Source organism: Phacochoerus africanus, chromosome 5, assembly GCF_016906955.1.
Source record: "Phacochoerus africanus isolate WHEZ1 chromosome 5, ROS_Pafr_v1, whole genome shotgun sequence".
In the NCBI taxonomy this organism is placed as follows: domain Eukaryota; kingdom Metazoa; phylum Chordata; class Mammalia; order Artiodactyla; family Suidae; genus Phacochoerus; species Phacochoerus africanus.
Genome location: NC_062548.1, coordinates 95,074,147 through 95,092,295, shown reverse-complemented (window position 1 = coordinate 95,092,295; position 18,149 = coordinate 95,074,147). Strand labels below are relative to the sequence as shown.

General features: G+C 35.0%; 1 protein-coding gene across 5 annotated transcripts in view; it reads right to left on the bottom strand.

Annotated features, from left to right (window-relative positions):
- The window catches only part of NRXN1 (neurexin 1), a 1,110,288-nt gene that overhangs the window by 305,991 nt on the left and 786,148 nt on the right, over window positions 1-18,149 (bottom strand). For all 5 annotated transcript variants that reach the window (XM_047782102.1, XM_047782099.1, XM_047782100.1 and 2 more), the window contains one exon: window positions 11,565-11,746. In XM_047782102.1, the coding sequence (XP_047638058.1) occupies window positions 11,565-11,746 (182 nt within the window). The remainder of the gene's footprint in view (window positions 1-11,564; window positions 11,747-18,149) is intronic.

The window sequence follows — 18,149 nt, the reverse complement described above, 5'->3', positions numbered from 1 at the left end:
ACACCATGTAGATAATGAGTCTACTTCACAACGGGCCTCTGCATTCTGCCCTCTTCCATGAGCGTGCAAGCCTCCATAGGTTGTAAAAGGGAGCCCGGGAGAGTGGTACATGCTTTCACCATTACCCTTTGGGAGTCTACCTCAGATTGGGCTCCAAGGAGAGAGTCCCTCATGTGAGTTCCTGCACCACAGTGGAAGTTTACCAGCAAGAAGGAAATGTGGCCGCAAGCCAAAAAGGAAGGCCCCATTCACTCACATGTGAATTCCTTCATCAGTAAAAAATTATTAATATGTATTCATAAGCACTGCGCAAGTGCCTGAAAATACAGAGATATAAAGATACACAGTACATGGTAACTGACCTTGATAAGCTCATCATTTAATGGGCTGACAGAACACATAAAGAAATAACTATGACCATGGTAAGTAATATAATAGAATTAAGAACAAAGTGCTCTGTTAGTACCAAGGAGGACATGATTAGTTTTTCCTTAGGGGACAAAGGAAGCCTTTACAAATATATGAAATATATGATCCCAGCCTTGAAGATGAATAAAAACTCACCAGACCAGAAAAGAGAGAAGGACAAGCAGGAGTGAGAGGAGGTAGAAATATTTCAAAGAAAGAAATGAGCATGAACAAAGGCACTCTGGAAGTCTATTTTTGCTGACGGTCATGTCATTATTGGTACAAATATTTTTGGAAAATGTTTTTTGGCCTTTGAAACTATGCCCCCCCCCCAATTTACAAATCAAACTAATTACAAAAGCTAATTAGCTAACTATAAAATGTTTGATGCAACAAGTCAACCAGGTAACTTTCTAAGTGTTTATTTAACTAGAGAAAATAATTCATGTAGCTGATATTTGGGATGCTCCGTAATTCATGTCATGTGTGGTATGCTAAAATCTGAAGTGGTCTGACTTTACAAGCACTAAATAGACCATGGGCAGAATTGTGGGGTGTAAGCTGTGAAGGATTGTCCCCTGTACTCTTACCTGAACCACACATGGAGGCTCACAGGTTTATTTAGCACATGGACTTGAGGTCACACTGTCTGCATTCATCTCCTAGTTTTGCTGACCAGCTGTGCCACCTGTGCTTCCTTTCCTCATTAACTAAATGAGGATAATGTTCTTTACTTGTAGGGTTTTTATGACTATTAAATAGGATAACAAATGTAAAGTTAGAACAGTTATGAGATTATCAGTTACTTTTATAAACATCACACTTACAGGTGTCTTCATAGAGTTTAAAAACCTTTAATTATGCTTCTATATCATGAAGGTTTGAAATATCAGCCTATGCCTACATTCTGTGGCTAGCGTGCCATGAGGATAAACTTTATCTATTAAATTCTAAGACATTTGAGGTCAAAAGCCTAGTCTCACTTGCCTCTATTCAAAGTGCCTTGAAAGGTGCTTAAAAAGGAGGGATATATGTTGAATGGATATATTAAAGAGAATGTGTCTGAGTTGGAGTGGGGAGTAGCTGGATAGAGATGGAAAATAAGCCCAGATTCTGCATTCATTGTAGGTCCAGCTAAGGAGTTTTGCTTTTTAATTATTTGCAGTAAAAGTCAGTGGTCTCCAACAGAACAGGTAAGGGGGTGGTTCAACGGAATCTTGACTCAAGGTACCAAACTATAAAGAAGCAACATAATGAATTTGAGATATCCTGGTAGTTAGCTCATTTTTTCATCTTTAACCCTTGTTTAAGGGTAGGTTAAAGATGAAAAACAACCACCCTCTCCTGAAGGAGATCATGCCCTTGACCAGAGCAGCACTGACTTATTTATTTTCCCAGAACATTTTCAGAATGCACACATGTAGTTTAAATTGGCAGAACTTCTAGAACCAAAAGATTATTCAACAAATATTTATTGCTCATTTGCTAAATTCCAGACTCCAGCTGGACTCTGAATACAACACTGCATAAAATAGACAGAAGTCCCCACCCTCTTGACACTTGCTGCTACTCAGCATCACAGTATGCAACATGAATGAAGGATCTGCCATCAGAACTTAAACACTTTAATATGAATCCAAAATTCTGCCTGGTTCACAAAACTGCCACCAAAAACAAAAGAGAGAAGGACCTCCAAAAATGGTAAGCATTTGTGGGTTTTTTGCCAATTCTATTCCAGACAATTGATTTTGCTTTGTCCAGGAGCAGTAAATTACTAAGTGTCTATATATAGTATATATAATTTTGGAAAACAGAAAATCAGTTTCTCCCCATATTCCAAATAAGCACTGGAAAAAAATTATCAAATATTATAAAGGGACTTCAATTTGATAGCCTGAGCAGGAAGTTGTATGTCATCCCTGACCAGCCTTGTTAGCAGGTGAGGAGCTGAGACAGTCTTGCAGAGCAAAGAGGGAAGAGGGAGAGTTATAGGTTGAGTGTCGGGCTCTGTGTCTCGCCCTCCCTGCTTCTGTTGACTCAGGAGCCAATTATTGCCACAGGTGGCTAAATATTATCAGACAGGCATGTCTTGAACTAAAGATGCTGAGAGACCCACTGCCATGCAACATTTGAAACTGGGAGCTGAAATAACCAAGTTTTTATTTCACAATGGTTCTGGTGGCAGTGCAGAGATGCATTAGAAAGGAGAAGAACCTTGTGAGCAGAAAGATTGGTGAGAAGGCTACTGTGACAGTTCAAGAGGGCATTCACTTAAGGCAATAATGATGGGCATAAAGAAGGCAAATAAATTCTAAAATTCTGTTAAGCAGTTGCAATGTGGCCAATGGAATTGAGGAACTGAATTTTAAAATGTATTTAATTGTAATTATATATAAATTTAAAACTGATAGTTGAATCAATCATGGAAAATTTAAGCATGCTTGCAATAATTCATGTATGCGAATCTATGTTTACAATGGGAAATTTTAGGAAATACATAGTATTTCTAAGGCAATTTTAGATTCTGTATTGAGAGGCACTATAAATGTAAAATACACATTAGATATCAAAACAAGATAAAATAATGTAAAACAGTATAATTTATATTGATTATATATTAAAACATACTTTGGATATATTGAGTTAAATAAAATATATCAAAAGCTGATTACATCTGATTATTTTTTCTTTTTTAATGTGACGGCAGAGAATTCAAAGTTACATATATGGCTCACATTATATTTCTCTTGGATAATACTATAGAGAGAATTCCTGGAATTTGGTGAGAAACAGATTAGGTCATAAAAGCAAGCATGGAAACGATGTCAAGGTTTTCATCTGTAATTGTGTAGTTGGTCATGCAGCTGGGAGATGATGAATTCAGCTTTTAATGAGGTGCCTGTGAGATGTCCAAGTGGAGATGCTGAATGAGACCTTGGACATGCTAGCATGGTGAGCAGAGGGGAAGTCAGGACTGGAGTTGTGTATCTGGGAGTAAGCAGTATGCATCTGCTAGCTAAAATGTAGAGTAGAATTTCAGGAATAGTCACATTAATTTTTTTCTTAGATCGAAAAGCCTCAATAATGTATTAAATTTTGATTTTTTTACCAAAGCGTGTTTTGGTCTGTCAGTCTTCTATGTCTGCTCTTTGTCGGGCAGGATTCAGGAGGAAGTTTCTCTTGACAGGAGAAGCCCACCATGAAAGTGTCTCCTGAGAAGCCTGAGGAGTATGTTCTTTCTGAGCTGAGCTTTGTTGACAGAGAGGTTAAAAATCTCATCCAGCTGGTGTCCAGGGGGGCAGAGGCTTCCTCTGTCTTGTGATCTGAGAACCTTCAGGTCTAGAACACTACCTTTTTTTTTTTTTTTGGCTTTTTCACGCTGCAACACCCGCAGCATATGGAAGTTCCCAGGCTAGGGGTCAAATCAGAGCTGCAGCTGCCAGCCACAGCCACAGGAACACCACACCTGACCCACATCTGCAACCTACACCACAGCTCACAGTAATATAGATCCTTAACCAACTGAGCAAGGCCAGGGACTGATCCCACATCCTCATGGATACTGGTCAGGTTCATTACCACTGGGCCACATCGGGAACTCCATACTACCTGCTAAAATAAGCTCCTAAAGATGACACATCTGCCTTTCACAGCTGTGAAAATGCTTATGTTTTCATCAAAAGAATTTCCTCAGGCCCAGTGAAAATTAGTTCTCTGCTCCTGATTAGAAATGTGGATAATTTATGCCTACTATTAACTTGAGTGGACCTGAGTATATTTACTTAAGTCATATCCCTCCTTTGTTGAAATGAACTGCCTATGTCTGAAGTGGCCCAACATCAGCTTTAATAGGACTCCAATGTCATAGTGGCATCTCCATCTCATTTCCTGGTCTTTGGCTGACATGTTTGCTATGCTGTTTGCATTTTTAAACTACTACTCTCATGCATTTTGTTTATGGCTTTCAACAGGGTTTGTTTTTTTGTTTTTTGTTTTTTTGCAGTAAAAGGAGTATGTGATTGAGTCTTTATTCAGTATTCATTCCCCAAACTAGTTCATAGCCCTCAAGCAATGTCTTCACTCTTTTTCCATTGATCTATATTGTGTTTAGACATCAGCAAAGCAATCATCCTTAAACTTTTTTTTTTGTCTTTTTGCTATTTCTTGGGCCGCTCCCACGGCATATGGAGGTTCCCAGGCTAGGGGTCCAATTGGAGCTGTAGCCACCGGCCTACGCCAGAGCCACAGCAACACGGGATCCGAGACGAGTCTGCAACCTACACCACAGCTCACAGCAATGCCGGATCGTTAACCCACTGAGCGAGGGCAGGGACCGAACCCACAACCTCATGGTTCCTAGTCGGATTCATTAACCACTGCACCATGACAGGAACTCCCATCATCCTTAATCTTAAAGCTGGCATATGCTTTCATTGTTGCTCACCTTTTCTTCCTAAGACATGGAGACTCTATCTTGATCATAAGAATGAATATATCAGATATCAGATGTGTTCTGAGCATGGGAGAGCTTAACCATGTTTGCTCCTGGAAATCTCTTAATACCCTAGCTCAGGTGCTCCTGAATTTCTGAGCCTGTATAAGATTATAAATGTTTGTTGTTTAAAGTTGTTAAATTGCAGGGAGATTTGTTACACAGATATAGGTAGCTAATACATTAAGAACTGCATTATAAGTGATCAATAATGATGTACTAAATGGGTCAAGTGCATGTTTCTTGAGGTAAGCTTTTGAAAAATAGTAGTTAGAGATGAAATGGAGGTGTGGTCAGTTGTCAGAAAGGATTCAACAAGAGGTTTCTTATTCTGGCAGCTTATCAGAAGAAAAAGGTTTTTTCTAAGGCAATTTATCACTGGCTAAGGTAGAATGGCTTTGAAGACATTCTGAAAAATAGCTTGGAGTCCAACACAAAACAATCAAGAAGAATGGGGATCATAGAGTGGAGAAGATTCTATGTCCAAGATTTTCTCTACCTAGGTAATGCCCTGGCCATTGTTTCAGCAGTTCTTCCAAAGTGATTCCTGAGCCCTGGACTTCTTCTAGCTAAGGAGGCTGCAATGTCTCCGGCCCAACCCTGAAAACTCCCAACATTAGGAAAAGAAGATGACTGAGCAGAATCTAGATAGTGAGAAAAAATGAGAAGAAATTTTATGGGCAGGTTAAGAAATAGAGAAATGACAATAAGAAGTCATTTTTAAAAAATTAGATTAATAAATTTCACTGGAGTGGAAAGATAAGAATAGAATCATGGGAATATGGGTCTGATAAAGGAAATTAAGATCGGAGTTTTCAAGACATTAAATGTTAGTCACAGAATGTGCCTTTCACCTGTACATAATTGGAAAGCATCAACGTGCTTTAAAAGAGGAATAACAGAGAATAATCCAAGAAGCATTTTAGCAAATTAACCTAAGTTTATAAAATGATTGAAAAGCATTAAGAAAAGAAACAGGAAGATGACTGAGAAGATATGGCAGATATTTAGGCATATAAGTGATAAGTACATGAAATAAGGAGATACAGATAAAAATAGTTGTTTTGGTTCTTTTTATTGAATTTCACAGCAATAGAATTCCAAAGGAGGGAATGATTCTAGAAATCTAGAAACCAAATTCAGAGAGATTTACCGATGCTTAAAGGTGACAACCAATAGATTAGAAAATGAGGAATTTAACTTCCAAGGGGAAAGGATGAAGGGAGGAGTTTGTATTAATTCACTTTTGACCCCCATTTCTCCCCAAGACAAACTATTTCAAGAAATCTGGACAGCACTTAAGCCAACAGAAATGTGAGCATCATTTCTCTCATATTCTTCTTGATAGCATTCATTCTTCATACCTTAGATGCTTGGAAAAGAATTTTACAACACATGGTTAAAAAGACATTATTTTAGCCTTTCTTTTAAAATTCTAGTCAAATAGGCCACTTGTTCTCTAATTCATGTAACAGCCAGGAAAACAAAACCAAATAAAATATCTACTGTGTATGATTTACAGGCTTTAATTTAAATATTACATGGCAAAGTAAAATTCTCAAAACAGGTGCATCTGTTGGCAAAAAAGAGTATTTCAGAGCAAACACAGTTTAAATTCTAAAAAAGCTTATGAGGGAACAATTGGGTTTTATATTGTTGATATAGGAATCTTATGCCCATGTATAAGCACTGGCTTTAAAAAGATTTTTCAAATTTAATCTCCGTAGAGCATAAGATAAGCAGTGTAAAATGTAGAGCAGCCAAGAATGATAAGGAAGACTTGACACGTCAACAATATTGATAAGTTATTTTGAGACACGTAATATTTACTATAAATAGACTATGCTCCTACTCCACACTAAAATTGCTGATCAAAAGGTGTATTTCTAAATCAAAATCAATTAAGAGCTTGGTTTCAAAAATAAGGCTTCCGGCCCAGCAAAGTACAAAGGAAAAACACTTAAGGCAAATATATACAACAATTCACTAATCAAATTTGCAATGCTCTTTCATGCTCCCAAGATGAAAGAATTTCAAAAACTTGCCACTCATCCTCTCCTCCACCCTCCACACATTTTCTCTGGTCAAAATCAATGCACATGTTAATACTCATGGCAGTGAGTGAGCACACATTTGCAGTGCTTTCTCCTCTAAGACAGAAGGGTTAAGTAATCTCTAGTTAATGTTACCAGAATGATAAGTAAGAGATGTTTCCTCTAGGAACAATACTGGTAAAACTTCTAGATGTATCTCATAAATCATGATACAATTGAATTTAAATTTTTGTTTATTGCTTCTAAGAAATTATTTTATTCAATATTGATTAAATAATCATCAACATTACTAAATCCTATCATTTGTCTACATTCTTACGACTATTGGGCAGATAAGAAAGTAAAAACTGCAAAGGGGAAAAATAGAGATAACCAAGAAACACTAGTCACTTTGGCCAAAGTATTTTTACTATAAATAATCTAAGCTACCTTGTAACCAAGATCCCATCTGGGTTTTTCACTCATTTATCCAAATAATTTATTCAGATAAGTGCTAAGTGGTGAACTCATTTATTTTTGTATCCACAGAGCCTTCAACATAGGCTTGGGCCATGTTGGTTGCTCAGGAAATATTTCTGGATAGGCTCTTAGCATGACATAAATGATAAAAAATCACATGTCTATATTACATTATTTTTCTTATTAGTCATTACTGTAAATTACATTCTATGTTATTGGAAAGTTAATCCTCATTTGAAAATAATGGGCAGGTATGAAATGATAGAACAATTCATGATAAAAGCGAATCACAATAAATGAGGTAATTATTAAGGAAAGATAACCATTCATCCTAAGGAAAAATAATCATTCATCTGACAAAAACTCTCACCATAGACTTCTTTAAACAACCAACAACCATAATCAATTCTTAGCTGAAGATTTGGAAAACAACATTAATAAAAATAAATAATTTTTCAATAATAGAGCCAGTATTTATTTAGTGCTACACTTTTCTATGTGGTGAACAAGAAGGTAGAGGGCTTTCTTCAGAGGTATATAGAAACTAAATTGCATGTGACTTCATTTGGACTACTGAAAATTCGACAGTTTTATTTAACCTAAGTCATACTATTTTCAATATATGGAATTAATTAATTATTTTACTATTTCAGAAATCATTTCTGAACCTATGTATTCTAGGCGCTATGTTAATGAACTGCTCCTCACTTGAAGTATTTATCTTCCCCACATCCCCTCCTAAAACCTTTATGAATTTCTATAACAGCATCATATGGCTTTGAGGTCCACAATGGTAGTATTAATATTAATATGGCAAAACACATCCATTTGTAAAAACTAGGCTACCTGAGCCCCAAATCATTTTATCCCAAGATGTTATATTTTTAAGAATTAATTAAAATTTAAATATGATTGTATTTTTAAGTAGAGTCAAACATGATCCTTTCAGGGAAAATAGGATAATAAATAATGTCAAATATTCACATTGTTATTGAAATTATATGCCAATCAGATTTTAAAAGTTATCTAATTGAAATGGCATTATACAATTCAGCAAGACTGGAGCACCTTTTAATGTGTGCAATCAACTCTTCAGCTTATTGATTAATTCCATTAACTAATGGTATAAATATGATATTTAAATAATATCAGTGTATAGTTTATACTTGACTAACTTTGAAGGTTTACAGAAATTTTCTTGGAAGTTTAATGGATAACCAAAATTTCTAACTTTTATAGATTAAACATATCTGTAATATCATCAGGTATATTTTTAAGTTGGTTATATTTATAAACAAAAATCAAACAATAGTAATTATTTTTCTCTAAATGTGTTTTCCTTTTATATTTCCAATTATGAAAAAAGGTAGAAAAAATGACTTAGGGGAAATCAAGAGAGACTCAAAGGTATGAAAGTCATTTGATAAAATAGGCTTTGAGTATTCCCAAATCTAAGTATCATTATTAAGAATACTTGTATCAGATGTGGACATCAGCTTTGGCTCCCATCTATTTCCTCTTCCTTCCTTCCTCCCTTCCTCCCTCCCTTTCTCTCTCTTTTCTTTTTAAATACTCAGCTCCTCTTTTTCTTCCCCTTCTGAGTACCCAACATTTTGGGAAAGAGTTAGAGGTAAACATCAGAAGGAAAAAAAAAAAAAAAACACTGGCTTTTGTTTATATATTGAAAACATGGAAAGAAGAGACTTGTCTCCATTTAAGCACTGCTGACTGATCATTGCTTGTAGCCAATGAGAGAAAAAAAGGGGAGATCAAAAGTTTTAGCTGACCCAGTTTGGACCAAGACTGAGTCCTAGTAGTAGATATAGGAGTGAGTAGGACTGACTACCGATAGTGTTTGCTAAGCCCGGAGGACAAATGTTCATTTTCAATTTCCTAGTCAAGGACAGGCTAGGATCAAGGGAGAGTTTGAAGAAAGCAAATCCAAGAGAAAAGGTGTGTACAGACAAATGCTGAATCCAAAGTAAACGGCCAGGTAAGATCAAGAGAGCAGATTCATAAAGAAGATAGGCCTCACAGAACAGCTATCAGAGATCGGGGCCAGTAAAGAAGCTTTGGAAGGTACTGGGTTGGTATGGATACCTAAAAAGTCAATCCTTTACATATGAAAGGACTGTAAGGCCACAGTTCATCAGAATTGGAAAGAAATACCCATTCCAGTAGTCTAAAACCCTTTGATCATATAACAAATGACAGTGCTTTGAGTAATTCAGTAACATGGCAACTTATGATTTGAGAGTGATTGTTGCAGAACCTTTTCTCAGGGTAAATGTCTAATTGCTTATAGATCAATAAGTAATTTGAGGAGAGAAAGCTCTTGTTTTCTTATTTATTTATTTATTTATTTATTTATTTATTTATTTATTTATTTATTTAAAGTAGCAAGGTTCTTAAATCAGAATTGAGCAAATACATCTAGAAAGTTGGGATTACTCTAAACAACCAGATTCCTTACTGAGTTATCTCAATTGATCACTTATTTATTATGCCATAAAAATCCAGATGCCTTCAATTTTTATTGTTAGATATTTGCTGAAAGGCAGCTGAAATTACTTTCCAAGGGTTCCCATTTTGACAACTGTACTTTGAATTGAAAATGTGTAATAATTCAATAATGGATGTGCTGAGGGTTTTTTTTTTTCCCCAAGATTGGCAGTAAATTCAGCTCTTGTGGTCAGTTGTAAATCCCTAGTCAGCTTATTGGAAATTCTAGAAGTCTAATGGAAAAAAGATAAAGAAAATAAGTGAATAAAACGTTAAGAATTAAGAACCTACAAGTGTGTGATAATGTATTTTGGTGTTTGGTGGTTTTCCTAATTATCTTAGGAGGAGAGTCTGAAGGCCAGTTTCTAACAGGAAGGAACATGTTGACCTAATCAAATGTCTTCTGAGGCATGGGTACAGGTAAAGGGAAAACTTGCAGGGTTAGGCAAAAGAAAAACAGAACAAACTTAAAGGATCACATGAGGCAGAAGAGACAAATTATACTTCAAGAATAGAAAGGGGGATGAAGAAATGTACATGCAGAGATTTTTGACCAAGAACTGTGCTGATAAGAACCCTTCAGAATTTGGGGGTGGTGCTGGGGGAGGTTTGTTTCTTTTTGGCTGTGTCTGCAGCACATGGAAGTTCCCAGGCCAGGGATTTAACCCATGCCACAGCAGCGACCCTAGCCATTGCAGTAACAATGCCAGATCTTTAATTTACTGTGTCACAAGGGAACTCTCCTTTAGAGTTTTTGAATATATGACATTTTCCTATGGTTGTTATTTTGGTATATCAGTCAAATATTAATAACTCTCAGCAATAAAAGCCTCTGTGTGATTCTTTGCAAATACTGTGAGAAAATGAGGAGATAAAGAGGTGCAACCATACAAATTAGTAACTCTTTAATGCAGAGACAAAAGGAAGAGTATCCAAGCTATAGTTGACTGTCATGGCATATTTAAAAGGTAAACAAAGTTTTTCATTCGTAAACTATTATTTGTTATTTACTCTGCACTAAATTCTTGTGGGAGGCTTAGAGCTTAGAAGTAAAGGCATTGTCCCAGGATATAAATGGCAAGAGTCCATTGTATTTTCTTAATTCACATTTGCAAAATGAATACAAGATGGCATTGAAATGATCTTTTTGCCTTTTTCTTTCATATCCTAAAATATCTTTAAAGATTCCTTTTTCCTGTCCATTGCATGTAAATTTGGACAATTCCTTTCCTGGGTGGGAAAAGAAGTAAGGACATTGGGTCCAAATCTTTTGATGTCACCATATTATATATAACCTCCTGCTTCCAGCCAGATGGAATGCTATCTACTGGACAATAACTCTTTAAATTAATTTGGCAAGTTGGCTTAGAGTCACTAAAACACACCAAAAATAATTCTTTTTGAAGAGAGAACTGAGAGGAATTCACATTTAAAAAGAAAAAATATATATATTGTTCAGAACATTTTTAACAACAGTAAAAGCTATGTGGTCTTATTATCTCTGGAGTATATTTATATTTTCTGTAACAAAGTACTGATTTCTTGGGGAGGGAAACATCCAAAAGGCAGAATTTTAAGTTATTTACCAAAAATAAATAAATAAATAACAGTAAAAACTAAAAGCTGAATCTTATTTTAAGAGTACTTACTATATGCAGCTCTAGGTAGTCACCCAGGCCAGAAGAACTGTCCACTCGCACCAATACAGCTTCTTTCTGAACAGTGCTAAACCCTATAGCCAGTCTGTCTGCTCGTGTACTTGGTCGGTCATTAGGAGGCCACTTATACGTGATTTGTCCACCACCTTTGCTAAAGATATACGTTGTCCCAGCTGGAAAACAAAAACCAAAACCAATTAGTTTAAATACACCAAGTACACACTGTCCCATGTTTGTTATTTTGACACATCTGTAAAGTATTCAATTTACAACGTGGCAAAAATAAATAACAACAATAAAAACAAAAAAAAACCCTATAGCAAAGCAAACAATAGATTTTAATCAAACATACTCAAGAAAGAGAACAGAGGTTTTTTTTTTTAAGAAATATCAAGGAAGCTCAGATTTTTAATATACTCATTAAATATACCAGCAGGTGTTTCAGAACAAATAGGAGATTACTGCTCTTTCTATTGAGTTGGACAAGCACGGAATGTAATGGGGGTTTTATATTTTCCTGCCAGTTTTAAAAGAATAGTTTAGTAGGAAACATTGACTCTGGATGCTTCAAAAAGGACTAGAAACATATATCAACTTGTTTTTGAAACAAGAGCTGCATGTAGATGTGTCAGGGTCATACAGCACAGCGAAGCAAATCGCAAGAAGTATGCTACGAATCAACTTTTATGGGGAAAGGGTCTATTCACATATGACAGATGATAAGTAATGGATGAACAGCTATAAAACCCAGTAGTCATGTCAAGAAAATACAGATAATAGATCCCATCCATAGAAGTCAGGTCTTATTTAACAAGCCACATCTAGTAGCTGTCAAACCATCCAGCTCCACAAAAAGACCCATTTTTTCCCCCAAAGTGAATACTAGTCTTACAGCAATAAAAATAATACCATAGAGGGATTTGGTAAGTGTTCAAATTTTACTTTATGGTGATGATGTCAGTAGATTATCCATCTTACTTTAAAAAGAGTTTTGTTTCAAACAAGTTTTCTAAGCATATGATATATTAAAGTTCTATTACATCGCACCACTGACATTTCATTTAATGCAATACAATGAATGAGTCAGACTATTTCGAAGAGACAAGCAAAAATACATACACACACACACACACACATATAATATATATACACACATACATATATATATACACACACACATACATAATATATATACACACACATATATATATACATATGAACAAATCTTCCTTCCCACTAAAAGGGACCACAGAAATACTTATTTAGTTATCCCAGCAATATTCCTTAAGGTACAATTTATAGAAGGGAGTAACAAAGGATGCCAATACATATTTCTTGTGTATCTACTATATTTCAAACACAGTTAAGTCACAAAGCATCTTGAGTATATGAAAACATAGCTTCTACAAAGAGTAAGGCATATAAGTAAAGCTGAGTGTACAGCTTTATATTTTCAATATTCTACACATTAAATTTCTATGATTACCAAATTTACCAATTAAATGAGGTTGACTTAAAATCACACTTATGTATATTTAATTAATAGCTAATGATGTCAATTTTTTTCTCTTTTTGTATTCTGGGGCCAATTATTATTTGCATTCTGTCTGAGATGTTTCCACAGGCCCTTGAGAAACTCTAAAGACCTCTGCAAGACACTTGCAGTGCCTGATTATTTAAAAAGGCCTTGGTTTGTAGATCTGACCCAAGAAACATGTCAGGATAATATTGATATAAAGGTGATAAAACAGAATCTTATTAAAATGCAATGGTAGGGAGGCTATTACTTTTCTTGAATACTAATGCCTGTAAGCAGTTTCTCTCTCTTATGTGGTATATATATATTTGTGTAACAAATTCTAGAGCCTTCCAGTATCATTTATGTTTTATATCATCCGAAGTTTTTCATCACAATATTAACAAGCAAGCACTATTTGATAAATACTCTTTTGCTTGGTGATTTTTACAGATTATTAGTATTAAATGTTTCAGAAAAGCCTACATTGATTTAAAAAAACAGGACAAGAACATAGAAAAAGAAAGATTTCTTTAAAAGGAGGATGTGGTGGTGACTTCTTAGTGCTGGTACTTGACTGATTTTATTATTCTCTTTTTATTTAACTTTGTTCTCTAATGACTAGGTATTTCATGTGAATTAAGAAAAATATTCAAAGCTAGAGATGCTACTTAACAATATAAAATAAATCTAAGAATTCAGATATTTTCCAGAATCATCAGAGTGATAAAAGGTGGTATTATAAAACATCAGACATTACATGATAATTTTTAATATCAAAAATCACTTTCACAACATTTTTTAAAATTTCTTTTCTACTTCTATATGGAAAGTAGGGCAAGAATTACTCTCATGCCACATTTGAGGGAATTTAGTTATAAATGGATTGACTTGTTAACCAAAGTTGCAAGCTTAGTAGAGCTGGTAGGAAATCTAGTATCCAGATTCTACTCCTTGTTGGTTTTTTTCTTTTTTTACAGAAATGTTTCTGTTATCATAACAAGACAGACAAGAAAAAGTTAATTGGATCTGTCAGTCTGAATTTATCAAGGCCAACTGTTATCATATTCGAATGTCTCATATCCATAAAGTGACATTTGCACCTCATGATCACATACTGTCCTTTCACCTCACAATGCTTTTTAAAAAAGAAAAAATAACATGTAAATGTGAAATGACAGAACATTTAATATATGTAGATTAACATTTGGTTTTGGGTACACTTCCCAAACTTGTGGAACTAGGAAGGTTTCTAGTTGCTTAGCTATAGAACTTGAGGATAATAATGTAAAGGTTTATATTTTCAGTAAGACAACGTCATAATACAAATATCACTTCTCAAGATTTGATTTCATCTCATATTTCAACCTTTTCCAATAACTGTAAAGACTTGGCAACTAGCATGCCAGTAGCAACTCTGTATTCCTAATAGTGACTTTCCAATTCTTTGGGTTTCCAAGCAAAAACAAGTACACTACTGTGTACCAAACAATGGAATTATTCCTAGTGTTCTTTTTCTTCAGATATACCCAGAAATCAGCCTCTCCTCTTTTTTCTTCTATATGGACAATAAGCAACAAATTTGATGTCCAACTTTCACACAGCTCTCCTCTACTTATCTCTGTAAGCATCTTTGCTCTTTAAAAAGTCACTTTGCCTCAAACTCAAAAAAAATCTATTTCTTAAACCCTTTCTTCCATCAAAATAGAAAATTATAATATACTCTTTTTGATGATCTTAAAAAATATGAGGATACATCCACAATAAAATATAGTGGATCAGGTGACTAAAATGTCAAAATCTACTTCATTTAACATGCATCTTTCTGAACCAAGGATATGATGTACTTACTGAGGCAATCAGACAGACCTGGGTTCAAATTCCAACTCTATTAATTTACTAGCTACATGACATTAACCACACTATTTATTCTAACTCTTGGGCTTTCTACTCTTGAGGACACTAACACTGTCTACATCATAGAGCTTCTCTCAGGATTAAATGAGATATTTCACAGTAATATCTTGGTCCAATTCCTGGCATATGGCAAGTGCCCAATACATCTTAAAGAGAAGAGATGATGATGATAATGAGTGTGTGTTAACAACATAAAATAACTAACAATGTAATACCTCTGTTTATTTTAATATAAGAGGCTTTAGAAAAATTTGATTCATTTAAAGTTGTGTTCAAACCAAATGCCTTTAAAGAAATGTCTTTCCTATATCCTAATTTTTATTAATCTTTCAGTATTTCATTCCTTGAATTAGCACAGTTGTCATGATTTACATCCACTAATAGTTGACAATAGAAAAGGATATTAAAATGTAACACGTGGAAGGTTTCAAGAGAAAAGGAATATCAGTTCATCACAATAAAACATCTAGCATGTTAAGACCTATAGCATGATACAAAAAATTCACTTTGTTAAATAAAGGGGTAAGTCAACACAAAATGAACTGTTATCTAGCTTCATTTTTTAAAGTTTATTTTTATAGAAACATGTTTTACTTTACTATAAAGTGAATTCAATGTGCAGCAACAATGCATGTTAATCACAGTTCCAAGTATTTTCTCAACACAGAGAGGAATGTGGAAGAATGTGGTATCTTTATTATTTATGCATGTTTCTATACAGCCAGCACTAACACATCAGTGCCGTGACTACTAATGGATTTACTGCAAATTAACCTTGACATCCATCACATCACTAAATGTATGGATGACTCAAATTTAAAGTGGTTTCTAGCAATCTTCACATTTAAGTTGTGCAGCAAGTCTAAATCAGTCACTCCAAATTCATTAACAAAGCCGGCTTCATCAGATGCAAATTTAGCAGCATCAACATAATTTACACTGCAATAAATGTTTGTAAAAATTATCCATGGGGTCTTATTTCTAATGTTTGAACTGCCAGTGATGTTACAATAAAAATGTTTTTTTCCATTTTTACATAACATCTATTTACATAAAGGGCTCTCTCCCCTCCTTCTTTTTCTTTTCTTTTTTTTTTTTTTAGGGCTGCACCCAGGGCATATGTAGGTTCCCAGGTAAGGGGTCTAATCGGCCTACACCACAGCTCACTGCAACACCGGATCCTTAATCCACTGAGTGGGGCCGGGGGTCAAAACCACGACCTCATGGTTCCTAGTCAGGTTCGCTTCAGCTGCACCACAATGGGAACTCCCCCTCCTTCTTTTTCTTGCCAACTGTCTCCTTTCTAAATGTGCCCACTTCAGCCTCACTTGTATATGCAAAAGCTAATATATTCTCTCAAATGGGCTGAACCTTTCTGAAAAAGAAAACCAATCAGCATGCAGAGGTCTGCTAGATTATTGGTTGCTTTGATCCTTGGTACATGAACAGTAATATAATTAACTTCTGAATAGATTAGCTTCTAACTTGTAACATACATATACGAATAAAAGGTCCTTTTCTGAAACCCTACAATCCTACAAATGTCATCATGGAACCAACATGAAACATTCAGGCCATTATGATTCTATTAAACGTAACAGGGATATAACACTTTTTCCAGTGAAACTTCGCCAGGGAGTCAGATGGAAATTAAAAGTAAAACATTTATAAATACGGAGAGGTTTTATTCCTCCTACAACCTTGTCAAGAAGCTGTTGTTAAATTTAAATTTCCTGAATAATTTCTACCTATAGAAATACTGTTCGAAGTTCATAAAAAGCAATAACAGTAAGAAGTCCACCTTGTATGAAAAAGAAGTTTTAGACCACAGTAACATTTCTAAAAGAGTAAAGCATAAATAAATAAATCTTAACAATCTTATCTGCACACTAAAACAAGAGTTCATTGTCTGTATTACTGTAAATTTTTTGTAAGTTCACAAAGAGTTATTTCATGAGCATTATAGTTTCCTAATTCCTAAAATTTCATACAAGAGCACTAAAAACTCAGGAAATGTGGGCATTTTATTAGGAGAGATGAATGGAATCAGACTAACAGGCGTTCCTACTTACAATATGTAGTAGATTCTAAATTGAAAAAGGAATAACACCAATTACCAATTCTGAGAACAAGAGACAGCCTTCAACAGCAAAGATGCAGCTAAGGGTAAAAACATGCTGGGAAAGAAAGGAAAATTAAGATTACATATCCCAGTTTGAGACTCCGGATAAAAGATGCAGACTTAGTAGAATTAACAAGTGCATTACAACTAGCTAAAGAGACTAGAACATGAGACAGTTTTTAACCTATACATCTTTGAGAAAGAGGGCAGGTAGGGCCTCGATAAAAGAAACAGAAACTTGGCAAGAAACACGGCATTAGCATTGAAATGGCTTAGATACCAGCCCCATAATCTCAAATCAGACCAAGAGAAAAAGTCAGAGGAGTTTAGGTAATTCCCAAAAGAGAGAAAGTCAAGAAAAGTTTAGATAATCCCCAAATAGCAAAAGCCTTAAGAAAGTCAAGATAGAAGGAACACTAGGAGGTTCTTCATATATGGCATGATGTATGTATCATCAGAACCTCAGACTCGAGAATTAAGGAAATTTATTGAATTAAAAAAAAAAAAAACATTTGTCGAATATTTATTCAATTGAATGCAAACTGACAAAAATGGGAGAAGTCAAATTTACGAGCACCTTGTTTACATGCACTGAAATTTCCTGAGAGTGACTTTGTAGAGTCATTGTGCATACACTGCTCCATAAAAAACCATCCTGAATTTGGTTCGAGTTCCCTTCACAAAGATTCTTGAACCCCATGCAAATCAGATGTAAGAATCTCAGGGTCCATGGGGACTTAACTGTGCATTAAAAATTAAGGTCTCCCAGACTTTCAGTTGGATCAAACAAGCCTGAACCACTCAGACTCCACAATAGACCCAGCAGTCACAAAAGCAAAGGAACGGTGCCACTAAGCCAGCACATGTGAGATTCAGTTCTCTCCGAGGCAAAATATCATTTAAAAGGAAAAAAAAAAAGGTGTGTGCTTATTCAATAAGAAATTTTAATCAAAATAAAGCTCAAGAAAAGGGAACTGCAAAAAGCTATCATGATTCCTACAAAGTCAAGGGGTAGGACCTG